This window comes from Andrena cerasifolii, chromosome 15, assembly GCF_050908995.1.
Source record: "Andrena cerasifolii isolate SP2316 chromosome 15, iyAndCera1_principal, whole genome shotgun sequence".
In the NCBI taxonomy this organism is placed as follows: Eukaryota; Metazoa; Arthropoda; class Insecta; order Hymenoptera; family Andrenidae; genus Andrena; species Andrena cerasifolii.
The window spans coordinates 9,505,784-9,521,763 of record NC_135132.1 but is presented as its reverse complement, the minus strand read 5'-3'; the positions used below and the strand labels follow the sequence as shown (position 1 = coordinate 9,521,763).

The 15,980-nt window shown below is 41.1% G+C and overlaps 1 protein-coding gene across 2 annotated transcripts; it reads right to left on the bottom strand.

The window, feature by feature from the left end:
• Positions 1 to 522: 522 nt before the first annotated feature.
• On the bottom strand, positions 523 to 15,361 carry LOC143377308 (uncharacterized). 2 transcript variants are annotated; one of them, XM_076828450.1, is made up of 7 exons: positions 15,098 to 15,361; positions 5,105 to 5,416; positions 4,594 to 4,869; positions 4,057 to 4,289; positions 2,965 to 3,231; positions 2,032 to 2,287; positions 523 to 1,825 (listed from the first exon to the last, which is right to left on the bottom strand). In XM_076828450.1, the coding sequence occupies exons 2-7, from the start codon at positions 5,388 to 5,390 to the stop codon at positions 1,653 to 1,655; spliced, it is 1,491 nt and encodes a 496-aa protein (XP_076684565.1). In that variant the 5' UTR covers positions 5,391 to 5,416; positions 15,098 to 15,361; the 3' UTR covers positions 523 to 1,652. The 2 variants fall into 2 exon arrangements, with proteins under 2 accessions (XP_076684565.1, XP_076684566.1); XM_076828451.1 differs by having other exon boundaries at positions 15,112 to 15,361.
• Between the last annotated feature and the right edge of the window lie 619 nt (positions 15,362 to 15,980).

Here is a 15,980-nt window from a genome sequence, read left to right as displayed (position 1 = left end):
CAATTTCAATGGAAAAAATCCCGGCGCTATAAAGGTTGAAGAAGCCTTTTAAAACAGTTTCTTTTGTTTTGCTTCACTTTCCACTTCGGAGCGATTAAAAACGAAGCTCCCGGTTAAAACCTCTTACAACTAGGAGACGACGCAAAGGAATATTTGCCAACCACTCTTTAAAATTGAAACCGTCAGCTACAAGTTCTTTGGAAACACTTTCTACCGGAATATAGTAGAATATAGTCGCTAATAAATGCCTTACACACTTACGCTGTGCGAACAATTAAGTAAACCATCGACAGGATTGTCTATCGTGAAAACTGAAGGTGTACAAGTATAAAAAGTGTCTGGAAACGCGCTTCTTTTTCTGGCACAGGCAGAAAAGCGGCTCGCGTTTCAGAGCCCGTTCGAGACGAGCTCCTCTCTCTCTAAAGGTAACGCTGACTAGATTGAATCTGTTCGTGCACTACGATGGAGAATCGTGCTCTCATACACACGCACCCATGCTTAGCTTCTCATAATACTGAGGGACTCTCTCTTTGGCGAATATATTGCAGTTGATTCACGCGCGGGGGCAGAGACACGCGGAATGCCGGAAGCTTTGTACAATAGAAGCCCCCACACGCCGGGGGACACTTTGGAGGATTAATTTTACGCCTATCTGCTTTGTAAATTATGAAATATCAACAGTATTGCTCTGTGAACGGGATCTGCGAATGCGGAGGCTGAACTGCGTCGATTCTCTTTCTCTATTTCTGCAGAGGTGCGTCCAGTATTCCCCGGCTCTGCCGCGGCAAGCTTCGCCACGGCGGAGAAGCGCGGAATCTAGGACACACCTGTATTTCTAGTTTCCTCGTTAATCTTTTGACCAGCGCGCAGCTGGTTGCTTTTATAAAATATTCTCTTGTATTTTCTTTCTTCTCTGCTTTCTCTCCCTCCCAGACATACGAACTCTCTCACACGCGCGCGTTCTCTCTCTGTCTCACAAGTTACAACGCTCTCGAAAATATGAAATATATCTCGTTATCAAAATAAAATATAAATCGGCAATAACGTTGTGTGGCTAGACGGACGTTCACGCTTGGCAATACATAGGAAACATTGATCGCTCTCTCTCCTTCCTTCTCCACCCGCTCTTATTCTTCTGTTTTGTGTGCACCGGATAATCAATATTATCGCCTACCCCCCGCCCCTTATCACAAACTCCGCCAAGTTTTTCCGGCGCGCTCAGAGGCGAGGCTTCGTCCAGCAACAACCGGAGAACTAGGTCCAATCAGTTTAATCGAGGGAGATCGACTCTGCTTTGAGATTTCTCCATTCTAGCTGCCGCGATGGAAATTAATTGGACCAATTTCCCCCGCCGGGTTTGATCGCCTCTGAATGCACCTTGCTAGCAGGCTTTCCGCTGCGTATTAACCCCGGGGCTTCATGTTTTCGAAGTTTCTTCGAGCTTCTATAAAATATTGGAAGCTTCTGCTTGTTTCGCAACTTTAGAACGAAGTTCCCGGGACTACGGTTGTAGGGTTTCGGGGCTCCAGGGTTAATTAATCAGATGGATTCATCAATCATATTGAGGTACCCCAATTCGCAAGTACCTTGAAGTTGCTCGGAGGGGAAGTGCGTGCCTGTTCGAGGCCCGGAGGTGTTTTTCGTGGGGGAATTCATCTCTGGGAAGGCTCGCACTGTACTTCAGGTGGCTGCATGGTCAGGTAGCAGAGCTGGCTGTCCCTGAAGTGCGATCTGACGAGCAAGCCCAGGCCCAGAACAACCACAGGGAGGCCCAGCAGCGCGCAGATCAGTTCCCCGGTGACACCAGGCGACCACGCGATGGAACCTGTTCGAATTCTCCTTTTAGTCTTGCTTATTTACCTGACAGCTTTCAACTTTAAAGCCGTCGCGTTTCCATTACACTCGGAGCTTAATTAAAACGGACTTTTCCGTGCCAATTAAAATTTCATTCGACTCGGCGAAGCTCCGGTGGAAGTTTAACTTCTCGAGAGTCTAACTTTCATTTAAAATATGGAATTGTTGGAAACCCACCGCCGTGAACGCCCACGTTCATCTTGTAAATGCTCCACCAGATGCCGGACAGGGGAAGAGAGACGGTTGCAGCCGCGACAGTGAAGACGGCGCTTTCGCACATGGACAGGAAGCTCAGCACGGAGATGGAGAAGATCACGTACGCTGCCAGGAAGGTCCAGCCATGCGGGGCGACGTTTGAGCAGGATTCAGTGTTCTTGAAGTGGCACGTCAACCCCTGTGCCACTGTGTTGTAGAGTTCTGCCGGGGACAGACCCTGGGAATCAGAAAAATCGCCATTATCAAACTCCTTTTACTACATTCGATAATTCAAGAGTTCTTGTAGAAAACACTGCAAGAATGCAAATGTTCTACGCGCCAATGGTAATAATATATAGAATTTGATTTTTGGCACTTAGAGTGTTTTCTACAAGGACTCTTCAATTAAAATACAAAATTTGAGCTTTGATATACAGTGGAGCTCGAAGATTAAGGGGTTATCCCTACCTGTTAGGCCTGAAAACTCAAGTATTTTCGGGATTTTTGTTTTTTTAAACTTGAAGACTTTTTTTAAATAAACGTTTGTATATTCGAAAGTATATATTTTAAAGTTGTTGTAGTTTTTTTTGCAATGCGATATCTAATAAAAATTAGAGTGGTCACCGCAAACTACTGAAAAAAATCGCTGCCGGGAGGATCGCTCATATTTCTTTTATTTATTTATATTTTCCATCGCAAAAATCACTACAAGTAGTTTAACATGTACACTTTCGAATACATAAACGTTTGATTAAAAAAGCCTGCAAGTTTTCCCCCAAAAAATTCCCGAATATACATGTTTCTTCTGACCTCACAGGTGGACCTCGTAACCTCTTAATGCTTCTGGAGCTAAATTATTTGAATGAATTAGAAGGTACGTAATTTATTCCACCATTATTAAGTTTTTCGACTTACCCTGCCTATTCCTGGCAATGTATCGATCCAGCACATGGTTAGAATAGCGAAGAATGCAATGGCGTGGATGTAATAGAGTGTCTCCAAAATCGGAGGCTTCGGAATGTGTTTTGGCTTGATGGTAGGGTCTGGGTCCGTGACGTGGAGCAACCTGCCACCCTCCTCGTCGGAGCCACGTCGACGGATGTCTCTGGAGGACACCAGACGCGACACCGTGTAGAGGAAAGAGTTCTGCTGATTGGCCATTATTTGGCACGTATTTTGTTGCTGGAACAGAAAGAGAATTTTTCATATATATATATAAATATACATAGTAGAAAATAGATCCAGCAGAAGGAACTTAAGAGGGGAACCTGGCTCAGGACGCTAAAAAACGGTGCGTTTTAACCGACTTCAAAAAGAAAGGGGTTCCCAGTTCGATGTGTACGTATTATGTTTGTCTGCGAATTTCTCCGTAACTACTGGACCGATTTTCGTGAAACTGATTGCATTCAGATCAGCTTCCATCAACTTAGGTCGTGGAGAAAGAATGATCAAAATCGGTTCAGTAGGTTTGAAGTTACACCAAAAATAAGAAATCTGTTTCATTATTATTGGAATCTTTCGTTTCTGGTAAACGGTTCTTTTTTAACGAGCAGCTCCATTTGTAGGCCTGCCCATTTTTTGAAAATAAATGTAGTTGTGCAACTTAAATGACTAAAAAAGGAAAAAAATAAAAAATTAAAACTGACTTTAAAAAAAATAAAAATGCACTGAAAAGTGAAAAATAAGTGTTTTTCTTTAATTTTTTTTTTAATTGTAGAAAATTGAATGCTCTTTTAATATTATTTAAACAAAATTTCGATAGGGCTTACCATTTTTGAGAAATTCTTCAAAATCAAACCGTTGATGAATTCTAAACTTTAAGGTCTGATTAGCACCCTTTCCTGTTCTCCGATTGCAATAATCTTATTCAGGGGCTATTTTTTTTATGAAATGGAACCATTGGGGGGTGAGAGCAAAAGAAATAGGCTGAAAATAAGGGCCAGTCTACTGCACGCTAGTGTGTCGTACAAAGTTGGCTCCTTCTCGAACTAATAACTGGACTCGCACCTCTGTGGTGTAGTGGCCCTCGAGCAGCGTGAAGAACATAGCGAACGCGGCCAGAGCGCCCACATACACGAACGTCCAAACAGCTCGCACACCCCAGGTGCCCCTTGCTAAGGCGGCGTGAGCGGAGACCTCCCTTCCCCTGCATCGAAACTCGTCGCAGAGCCCGTAGTCGACGCTTATGAACAAGCCCACTATAATCGTGGTGCTCGAGAAGATTCGCTGCAAGCTCATCACTGTAACAAGCACCCCGCATTACATCCACTTGCCCCGGTTCCCAGCGGCTGGGGATTACAGGCACACAAAGGACTCTAATATTTTATTCGATCGGAAGGACAGTAGCGCCTCCGGGATTGAGCTTCGAAGTGATCGAGGCGAAAGGGTCACACCCTGGCGAGAACTTTTTACGTCCCCGTGCTGCGAAAACTTCTGGGCTTTATGGGCGATTGAATTAAGGATAATGGAGTTGCTGGCAAAGTGGAATTTTAATGGAATCGCGTGGAGGATTCAGAGCTTGTTTATTTGCACGCTGGAACTTACTCTTTCGACAGAAGAAGAAGTAGTAGACCAGAGAGAACACCAGAGCGATGCCTTTAATGGGGTCCTGCAGGTGGCACAGCACCCTGTCCTGGTCCAGCGACAGGGTAACGAGGATGCCAGAGAGAGCGTAAACCGAGCTTATTTTCAGCAAAGTGCAGCCGGGTATCCTGACCCGCATGCTGTTAGGGATCAGAGCTGGTGGCGGCGATACCCTGCCGACGATGAAGCAGATGATACCCAGGGCGCAGGTGGAGCTGAGCGCGGTGAAAAGGAGCCCTGCGGAGGTAACAACAGTTCTGTGAAAGCTGAAGCTTCTGCGCCCTCGTAACAGTGCATATGATCTAAAATAAATGCCCGCGTAGGTGGACGGAAACCAACATTAGAAATTACTGTCTCTACTGTGCTGTTTAGCGTGGGCCAGGATAATAAAGAGCCGCTGTATCGAAGCGGAATAAATGCCTACGCGGGTCAGCTGCAATTAACATTATCAGTTGCTCGCCGCGCTGGGTACCTGTGTAAGCGTTGGAAACGCTGCTGACGCTTTCGAGATAAAGGGGGTAGGTGATAACCAGGAAGGTAATGGACACGACGGCGGTCAGGAGAGTGGCGACGAAGCTGAATTTTTGCCAGGCCGCCCTGTCGGTGTCGAACAGCTTATCAGCGGTTTGATAAGCGACATATGGCGACTCCTCGGTGTCGGTGTACTCCTCGACCTCGACGTCGCTTCCCGTGCAGCGGAGCTCCTCCTGTTCCTCGTCGTCCACCATCGTCGAGACGCAGCCGGCCAGGCTCGCCATTCTCGCAGGCTTTCCCTTTCACGTTACTGAAACAAAGATTCAGGGCAATTGAATTACGGATTGGCTTCGAGCTTGCACCTGATGAATTAGCAGATGATTAGCCTTGTAATTTTAAACAGCGGCAGTTGTAAATTGAATTCCAGAGAAATGCACAGGCAAAAAATCTCTGAAGTCTATTTCGCTCAGCTGGCTGCAGGAATTGCACTTCGGGAAGGTAGGAAGTGCATTATTCACTCCAGCAGATTTCTCCCCTTGGATCGGGGCTCATTAAACGGCAGTCTTGTCATCGTTAAATTGTAATGAGACAGCGCAATTAATATGTAACTTTCCGGGGGACGAGGAAATATAGAGGAACATTCGTGGATCAGGTTGAAGACCCTCCGTGGCAATATTAACGCCCCGCAATTATATTAAGGAATAGCCCTTTGGCGCTGAAGAATACATCAGGCTGGGGATTAGAATTTATCGCGCAGCGCGATGAAACCTTTTTGCGGCCGCAGGGCTCACGCGATACAATTCCGTTGGATTCGTTTTTATCCCCCTTCTTTTTTCCTTACTGCATCCTTGCCCGGGCAGGATTAACGAGCACGTTGCATGCACACGCTCGCCAGCGCACACTTTTTGCCCTCCGAGAGATTAGATAACTCGTTGCTCCCTTATCGGCGCGCCGGTATCGGGGGGAGTTTCGTGCGCGGTCCGTACCAGAAATCTCCGTGCAAATGCAAACAGCGGGGACCATCCGCCTCGCCCCCAATTCTTCCATTCTCATTTTTGACCGCGGCGATTAAAGCATTCCCCAGTAAAACTTAACGGTGCTCCTACCCCTTGCGAATGTTAGCAACGTTTATTTGCGGGGTGCACAACGTTGGAGGCCTCTTTTTTTTCAAGTCGGAATGTTCCCATGGAGGCGAGAGTGCAGTTGAATTTCTTGCGAATGGTTTCGCAGGGCACTGCGATGGAAAAACAAATCTCCTGCTATTGAAGTCGCTCTATCTCTGCGTGGAATGCAGGAACTAGGCCCTGCAAAGTATATGAAATTTGAAATACCTGAATGTCTACGTCTTACATCAGGAAGATTAACCCTTCGTATTCACCCTTCTTATAATCACAAATTGGTCGCACGGGGTTCACTGTACCCCAGCATCATATTTTTTTGAGTTACCAATTTCGAATTTTTGAATATTCTAACTTTTCAGTGATAATTGTACATTCGTAATATTTATACAGTCATGGTCTAATAGTCTTCTTCTAGAAATGCAAATTTTGATATGATAAAATTTGTAGTTGAAAATAAGCGAAACTCCGATTTTTATATATTTTTTTTTATTTGTGTTTTTGCGATAAATCCCCTTTGAAAGACGTAAAGGCGCGACATATCAATTCGATAATTGCTCTTGGGGTGCGGTGCACCCCGTGTGACCACGAAGAGTTAAAAAGAACAATCTCACAAATTTGCACCAACATGGTAGCATTTTGAAGACAGGTCCGATACATCCTTAAATAAATGAGCGTACTTCTATCGTGCCAAATATCTCTCCTCTCTCTTCCATATTTTATTCCAGCGCAGATGATGCTTTATTCATATGCGCATAGAGAATGAATATTACAAAGTGTTCGCTGCGAAACAAACACAGCGCTGTGCACACTATTTCTTCAGTTCATTTAAAGGGGCATTACTGACCTAGGGAGCTTTTATTCTTTATAAAACACCCTCACGTGGTCCATGGGTTTCAATTTCCTTTAACAAAGCCAGCCCTAAACATTCCCCCAAAGTGCGAGAGGTAAATGAACTAAGAAGTCCAACATGTGACACACATTTCTTCCCCGGCAAATCGTGGTTGAAATTCCCAATTCGAGCGCCGCGCAGCACGTGACACAAAAGCGTCTCGAGGACTACTAGAAAATAGATGAAGCGCAAAATGGTTTCCTTTCAGCATCTAATAGACGGACATCGAAAAATCGAATTCTGTTCCGCAACGGCGGAGGTAACGGCGGAGCTATTTGTCAGAGAGAAACGATATCGATAGCGGGCGATAACAGGCCAATCCATGCGTGTTATTTTACTCGATGCAATAGATAAAAATATATCAGCACGTTCTTGGAATAGGTATACGGTAGGGCTGGGACTATTCGAATGTTTTACAAGTATTCGAATACTAAAATATTCGAATAGTATTCGAATAGCATTCAAATACTGAGATATTCGAATAGCATTCGAGTACTGAAATATTCGAATAGTACTCGAATACTGAAATAGTCGCATAGTATTCGAATACTGAAATATTCGAATACGGAAATATTCGTATACTGAAATATTCGAATACTGAAATATTCGAATACTGAAATATTCGAATACTGAAATATTCGAATACTGAAATATTCGATACAGAAATATTCGATACAGAAATATTCGAATACTGAAATATTCGAATACTGAAATATTCGAATACTGAAATATTCGAATACTGAAATATTCGAATACTGAAATATTTGAATACAGAAATATTCGAATACTGAAATATTCGAATACAGAAATATTTGAATACTGAAATATTCGATACAGAAATATTCGAATACTGAAATATTCGAATATTGAAATATTCGAATACTGAAATATTCGAATACTGAAATATTCGAATACTGAAATATTCGATACAGAAATATTCGATACAGAAATATTCGAATACTGAAATATTCGAATACTGAAATATTCGAATACTGAAATATTCGAATAGGGGAGGCCGGGGCTAAAAGTTCCGATTTCGATAAAACATAAAAAATGACTGGAAAATAATGTAGTTATTCTCTTCACTATTGACTAATTTCTTGTTAAATTTATTATATCTTCTGATTTTAAGCTTGTGTTTAATATATTGTAATAGGTTTCCCATAGAAAGTAATTTATTTGTGGCTGATCGAAGCGGAACTTCTTACCCCTATATGGGGCAAGTTGTTATCGCATTGGGGTAAGTTGTTACTATGATATAAGAGTTGCCTTTTAATGAAATATTTCATTTTCTAATGAAATAAAGCAGCATTTTATTAATAATGGTTATTTATGAAGGTTCGGACCGACAAAAATGTATTATCTTTAAAAGAAAACGAAAAGCGACAGTTTTTATTTATCTTTACGCATATCTTCGATCGAAGTCGTGTCCCTTTCCGCCTTTCATTCATATGTTCGCATTTTAAAGCACAGCGGAAACAATTTATACATTTGCGGCAGGTCTGTGAAGATAGCACCCCCAAATTCGAATTTTTGGAAAAACTCAACGGCATTCGTTTGTCCATCGTTTGCCCACGTTTGCCCATCAAAAATTTTCGTTTGACCACCCTCCAAAAAAGAGTTATGAACAAAATAAAAAAATTGTCTTCATCACCCATCATGAATGCATTTCAATTTTTTAATAGAAGGATACGAATGTACCCGACCTGACCACGTTTGCTCACTCTCAGATTTCATTTGCCCACCCTCCAGAATTTAAATAAAAAATAAAAACCGCGAAAAAATGGGTATAGATGAAGCGATCGCGTTAAAGTTCGATTATTCTCGAAAATATTATCAAAATCGTTCTTTCAACGGTCCAGTTCGTTAGTTTAGATGTAGAAGAGATTTGCCCATGCATTAATTTCGTATGCCCACCCTTCAGAATCGAATTATTAATGAAGATAGCCAAGAAGTGCGGGACCCGTTAAAGCGATCGCGTTAAAGTTCGATTTTTCTGGAAAATATTATCGAAATCGTTCTTTCAACGATGCAGTCCGTTAGTTTAGATGTAGAAGAGATTTGCCCATGCATTAATTTCGTATGCCCACCCTCCAGAATCGAATTATTAATAAAGATAGCCAAGAAGTGCGGTACCCGTTGAAGCGAATACCTTTCCGTTCGTTTTTTTTCCGAATGAATTATCAAATTGATTGTTCTTACCGTAAAGGTTAAAGGTGTTTGGTGACATGTTATCCACTTCAATTTGTATCGCTCATCGTATACTTCACACTTTTCACACATCTGCAGCATGTGCAGAATAATATCGGAGTGGTTTTCTAGTCATCTTTCACTAATTACCGCAATGATATCGCACAACGGAAAATAATATAATCTCACAGTTACTTCACAAACCGTAAATGAACGCACGATCTCGCAAGAGTTGCGCCCGAACTCTGTAGACCGACTGACTTTCGTGCGTCGTTGGAAACAATTCGAGAGTGTCGCAGACATCTGTTTACGTTTCGACACGTTCGATGACGACACGCAGCGCTGCTACCCTAACTAAAGGGGCGCAGCGCCGAGTGCCACTGCCGAAACGTAAACAGATGTCTGGCGATACTCTCGAATTATTTCCAACGACGCACTTCTTGGCTATCTTTGTTAATAATTCGATTCTGGAGGGTGGGCATACGAAATTAATGCATGGGCAAATCTCTTCTATATCTAAACTAACGGACTGCATCGTTGAAAGAACGATTTTGATATTATTTTCCAGAAAAATCGAACTTTAACGCGATCGCTTCAACGGGCACCGCACTTCTTGGCTATCTTTATTAATAATTCGATTCTGGAGGGTGGGCATACGAAATTAATGCATGGGCAAATCTCTTATACATCTAAACTAACGGACTGCATCGTTGAAAGAACGATTTTGATAATATTTTCTAGAAAAATCGAACTTTAACGCGATAGCTTCACCTGTACCCTTCTTTTCGAGGTTTTTATTTTTTATTTAAATTCTGGAGGGTGGGCAAATGAAATCTGAGAGTGGGCAAACGTGGCCAGGTCGGGTATATTCGTATCCTTCTTTTAAAAAATTGAAATGCATTCATCGTGGGTGATGAAGACAATTTTTTTATTTTATTCATAACTTTTTTTGTAGGGTGGGCAAAAAAAAAATGTTTATGGGCAAACGTGGGCAAACGAAGGACAAACGAATGCCGTTGAGTTTTTTTAAAAAATCGAATTTGGGGGTGCTATCTTCACAGACCTATATGCGGCGGGGCAAGTTTTTACGGTACCAACGTGCCCCAAGTCACGGTAACAACTAGCCCCTACCGACGCATGTAGCAATTTCAAAGATTATTCTGCTTATACATGTATTCAAACGATAAACACTATTACACCATGTTCTTAAATGTCATTTGATCCATAAGAACGATTCAATCTATAATATCTACGTTAAATAATTGAAATAGACCAAAAAGTATTGATAGAAAAATTTTTACTTATCTGGTACGCGACTAATAGGTCCTTGCTTACAACCACACAATTCGCTGTCGCGGACGCTATTAAAGTGGGGGACAGAGTGGCGTGATCAACTCACACGGAAAAAATAATTTAAAATACAACGCTCTTTTTATTTTGAAGATAGAGCCGTCGGAACAACTTACCCCCGGAACTTTTAGCCCCGGTCTCCCCTACAGAAATATTCGAATACTGAAATATTCGAATACAGAAATATTTGAATACTGAAATATTCGTATACTAAAATATTGGAATACTGAAATATTCGATACAGAAATATTCGAATACTGAAATATTCGAATACAGAAATATTTGAATACTGAAATATTCGTATACTAAAATATTCGAATACTGAAATATTCGAATACAGAAATATTCGAATACTGAAATATTCGAATACAGAAATATTCGAATACTGAAATATTCGAATACAGAAATATTCGAATACTGAAATAATCGAATAGTATTTGGATACTTGGATATTCGAATTATATACGCCAAATAGCTGAGGAACTGAAGTATTCGAATATTCGAATACTGAAAAATTCGACAAATAGTCACAGCACTAGTATATGGAGCTTCGATGGAAATCAATTATTTACGCGACCAATGTAAAATCTACGTTCCACCTGAAATACTATCTCGAATAATAATCACTCTTTAAAAGAATCCAGGGCATTCGAATGGGAGAATTAATATGGATCGGCTTGGGTATTTTATGTGTCCTCAATTTTTCAAAAGCTGTCTGTGAGAGCTTTTTAAAAGCGCTGGCTTTGCAGAGGATTGATTGACTTTTTAGGTATTATATCCTTCTACATGGAATGGTAGGTGTGTTACATGACGGAGGAACTGTGTAACAGGATCAAGTGAACTCTTTGACTATGGTATTTAAATAACTCGCTGCTCGTGGTCTGACTATTGATGGGGAGTTCTACTCGATCCTTACTGTGAACACAGAAGAATGGACCTTTTGACTGCTTTATTCGATCTCCGGGCTTCTGGCAATTTTACTGTTTGAATAATTCTTTAGATTGTGAACAATTGCTATAAAGTAAGTAAGCCATGAGAAATTATTAAAACATAAGAACCTAATAAATCCAACTTTATTAAAGTAAATATACCTCTCAGCAACAATTTTATATGAATAAGCTATCAACACATTCGTATCAATTTTACGCAAATAATCACATCTAATATAAATATATCCTGCAATCCTAAAAATGAATATATATTTAGAAAATTCGATCGAATTTAAGTAAAAAATTATTAAAAATCGTAACACCATAGTTCCGAATTTTAATAACATAGAAGGTAAAAGTATTCAACCAAAAACATCCTAGAAAATCATCTCGACTATCACATTTCTGTCCTTATTGTTAGAGGAGTTTTCTAAATTTTTTGTGGGACATTCATGGCTTCCTAATCCTATTTCAGAGGAAAATATCTATTAGTGCTAATTCCAGATCTGTTTCCTAAATTTCTCATGGAACACTGCCTAAGGTACTCCAGTGGAGGAATTAATTTGCAAAGAAATCTCATTACAAATGCCCAGCTACTTCGAATGCATTATAATAAACTAAAAAGCCACAATCTCGAGGATTTCTAACATCCAAGTGAACCTTATATTTTTTTAAACACATCCTTCTATTCTTTTCTCTAAAAATTATGTTCCTTTTCGTGGAAAGGAATGCAGTTTGCAGGGAAACGTTGCAAACGGCCTGCTTAGGGAGAGCGAGAGAAAAGGGGAAAGCCACGATTTAAAGGCAGAACAAAAGAATCTAATTACTGACAACTTTACTCGTCACAAGTGACCCGAGACAGAACGCAACTCGAGCCTCGAGGAACAATAGAATAAAGTGTGAAGCAAAGCACCGGTGGCCGAGCTTTCTTCCGGAGTTTAACCCATTTCTGGAATTTCTCATCGTTTCAGAAACCTCGTGGAATTCCGTGCTGAGAGCAAACGAGCAGCCGGAATTTTCTACTTTACGTAGCTTCCAAGTAAAATATATCTCTATTCAAAAATATACAGAAATAATTGCCCTGTGTATTATGGATAATGAATAGCTGGTCTAAATGTTGGCGGATAATTTTTTTAATTCATCTTTGCCAGCGAAACGGAGCTGCTTCGAAATTGCGCGAGTATTCAATTCCCAGTGAAATTTTGGGCGATGCTACAATTCTCTAACCGCGTGGAATTAACAAATGCTGGGCCAAGGGAGCGGAAACCCTAGGCATCGAGGGAACTCGTGGAAAAGGGGCACTTTGGAGCATCGAGTGTGCTCGAGGGATTACAACTTGGCGCATCTTTGTGCTGAGGCAAGATCGGCGAACTTTCGCGTGGCTTCCGAGGGAAACTTCCGGCCAGTTTCATCAGAATTTACACAACTTTCCAACTGCCAGGTAAACTATCGCAGCAATTTTTCTTCTCCGCTTTTTAATCTCTTTTTAAGGCCGGACACTTGCCAATATCTTCCATCAGAGTGGAAGTCGATTTCGAAGAGAATTGCAACTGATAAAAAATTGATTTTATGTTTTAAGAAACAGAGCGATAAATATACTTTCACAATTAAAGTCTTTTTCAAGCCTTTCAATTATTACAATTCAAGATAGAAAAATTTGTCGCTCTGTTTCTTCAAAAATCAAATTTTTTAATTAATAAAAAAAAAATTTTAAAGTAATAATAATAAAAATGCATTGAAAAGTAAAAAATAATTTTGTTCCTTATTTAATCTACGATTCTCATTTTTTTTAAGGCGGCGCCATATTTACACAGTGCAAACTATGAGGAGCCGACATAAAAAATTTGAGAGTCGTAGATTAAATAAGAAATAAAATTATTTTTTACTTTTTAGCGTTTTTTTTTACTTTTCAGTGCATTTTTATTATTATTTTTTTATAGTCGGTTTTTAATTTTTTTTTATATTTATTTATGTAATATATAATATATATTATAATATAAATATAATATATAATATATATTATAATATAATAATAAATATAATATAATGTTAGAACGCAGAGGCGACACGATTCCGAGCGATCATTTTCGCTCCTTACCGATGGCGGGAGCAAATCAGAGGGACTGAAAGCGACCGAGAAACGGTACGAGAAAGACGACGCGTTAATATTTTGCCTCGCTCTGTTTTTCGAACGCCGGATACTCGGTCCTGTGCCAGCCCGCGCATAAATGCATACAATGTATTATAATGAACAGACTTCTAATTTTGGTATAACTTCAAACCTACTGAACCGATTTTGATCATTCTTTCTCCATGACCTAAGTGGATCGAAGCCAAACTAAATGCAATAAGTTTCACCAAAATCGGTCCAGTAGTTACGGAGAAATTCGCGGACAAACATAATACCTGTAACATACATACAAACACCTCGAACTGAGAACCACTTTCTTTATGAAGTCCGTTAAAAAGGTGATTGAACTTGAATCAATTTTCTAAGCTAATCAGATGTTTATTTCTCAATTTTCCGAAAGCTTCGCTCACTTCTGAGTAAAACAGAATATTACAATAATTAAATGAATTTATCTCTTCTCACAGATAAATGAGATTATTTCTGCTCAACCTTATACAAATTTCAGAATAAATTCCCAGCCCCACTGCGGACGTAAATAATTATTTATTTATTTTCCCGTAAATTGAAATATTTGCATAGCCAAGCATATTTATAAAAACACCAGCGGCTCTTGTTTATTTATGAAACCAATTTACTCGTTTACATATAAAATAAATGTAATTGTTTATGTACATATTTTCCCAATCGCAGAACCATGTTTATTCAACTACCCAGCCTCTTCAGCAAAATATTCACAGCACCACGTTAAGGCTGCAAAAATAATCTCCAAAGGCCTGAGCTAACAATTCCCTTAGTCCAAAATGGAAACCCAAACTACAATTTATTTCATTACCATTCATTCCAAGCTCTCCCACCTAAAATTTGCCTCTTTAAAACCCAGCAGAGCAACCCCTACAAGAATCCTGCTCCCAAATTCCTCGACCGAATCACCCCCAGGAAAACAACCACCGCCAAAACCTCCCATCATCAATGACACTGACCTTAAAAGCAATCCACTGTAAACGCCTGCAAACACCGACCACAAACGCCAGCAAACATATTCATTCTTTGCCGCGGGTAAACATTTGCCTCCTCGAGTGACAGGGATAACAACCCTCGAGCTCGCGCGACTACAGTTTCAAAGCCACCACTCGGACCGAAGCCGCGGTGCTTAATTACACCTGCTTACCGCTAATTACGCACGCAAGCACGGGAGCCGCGCGCAGCGCGAACTGCCGAATCTCCACGCACAGGTGAAAGCGGGACCTCGTGGAAAAATTGTGTCGATCGATAGGGGCAAGAGGATCGGTGGGGGGCTGAGATGAAAGGGAAAAACGAGAAGAGCCACAAAGGAGTCGGGTTGTCATTGAACCCCCCGCCGTGCGTCGGTACTGCGACTTACCCACGAAACCTAACCTGACTCCGCCCAGCGTCAGCCCGAGCACAGTTCCCCGCCCGCGGGCACCTCCGGGGCGCGAAGTTTTTCTCCCCGGCTGGCTGTCGCTGGTCCAGGATTCACAGTCGCGGAATATCGGGGCACTCGTCTTCCTCGGGGATCGCGAAAATCCAAGACGCACCGCGACTCCGTCCCATCGTGAAGCGACTACTGCCTTCGATGCGGGCTCCGCGGACTGGCGCCCAGGGCCGTGCTCCATGGGCGGGACGCGGGCACAGTGGTACCAACCTTACGGATTTTTCCGTAGATCTACGGATTTTTTACTTTGTCTACGGATCCACGGATTGTAAAATGAAATCTACGGTTTTTTTACCGTTTCATGAGTTAGTAACCTGTAATCAGCGAAAGAATCACTTTTTCGTAACGACTAGTAGCGACATCTGTTGCCACTGATTTTACGATCCAAACCGGCGATTTACTGCGGGTTAAATTCCACTTCGCTACACGAGCTTTTTCATCACATCTAATCGCTGGAATTCGAGCTATTATTTTCTAGTTATACTACCCTGCATTTTGAACGAGTACAATAGGAATTAGCAAAGTTGATTTCACGATCTTTGCTTGTGGACTTTTTTAATTCCTTTTCGTGAATTTACGTCTGGACGAAAGTCTGTGGAAAACGACTTTCGGGGAAACATTGTTTTTGGGAAAAACTCTTGTATTGAAGTGGAATTAGTAAGTGTAATTTTTTGAGGATGTTAGGGGAGGGTCGATATATAAGATTTCTAGGAAGGATTTGGGAAAGGACGGTTTCCATGAGCAAGGGAATTAGCTTCTTTCGTACATGTAATAATTAACAGTTTTGAAGAAAATCCGTAGAACAACGGAT

Excerpts from the sequence above, each read along its gene's own strand:
- LOC143377308 (XM_076828450.1), bottom strand. The coding sequence starts at position 5,390 with ATGGCGAGCCTGGCCGGCTGCGTCTCGACGATGGTGGACGACGAGGAA. Across the intron at positions 4,870-5,104 it reads CGTTTCCAACGCTTACACAG|GGCTCCTTTTCACCGCGCTC; the intron begins GTACCCAGCGCG and ends TTACCTCCGCAG. Across the intron at positions 1,826-2,031 it reads GAACGTGGGCGTTCACGGCG|GTTCCATCGCGTGGTCGCCT; the intron begins GTGGGTTTCCAA and ends GAATTCGAACAG.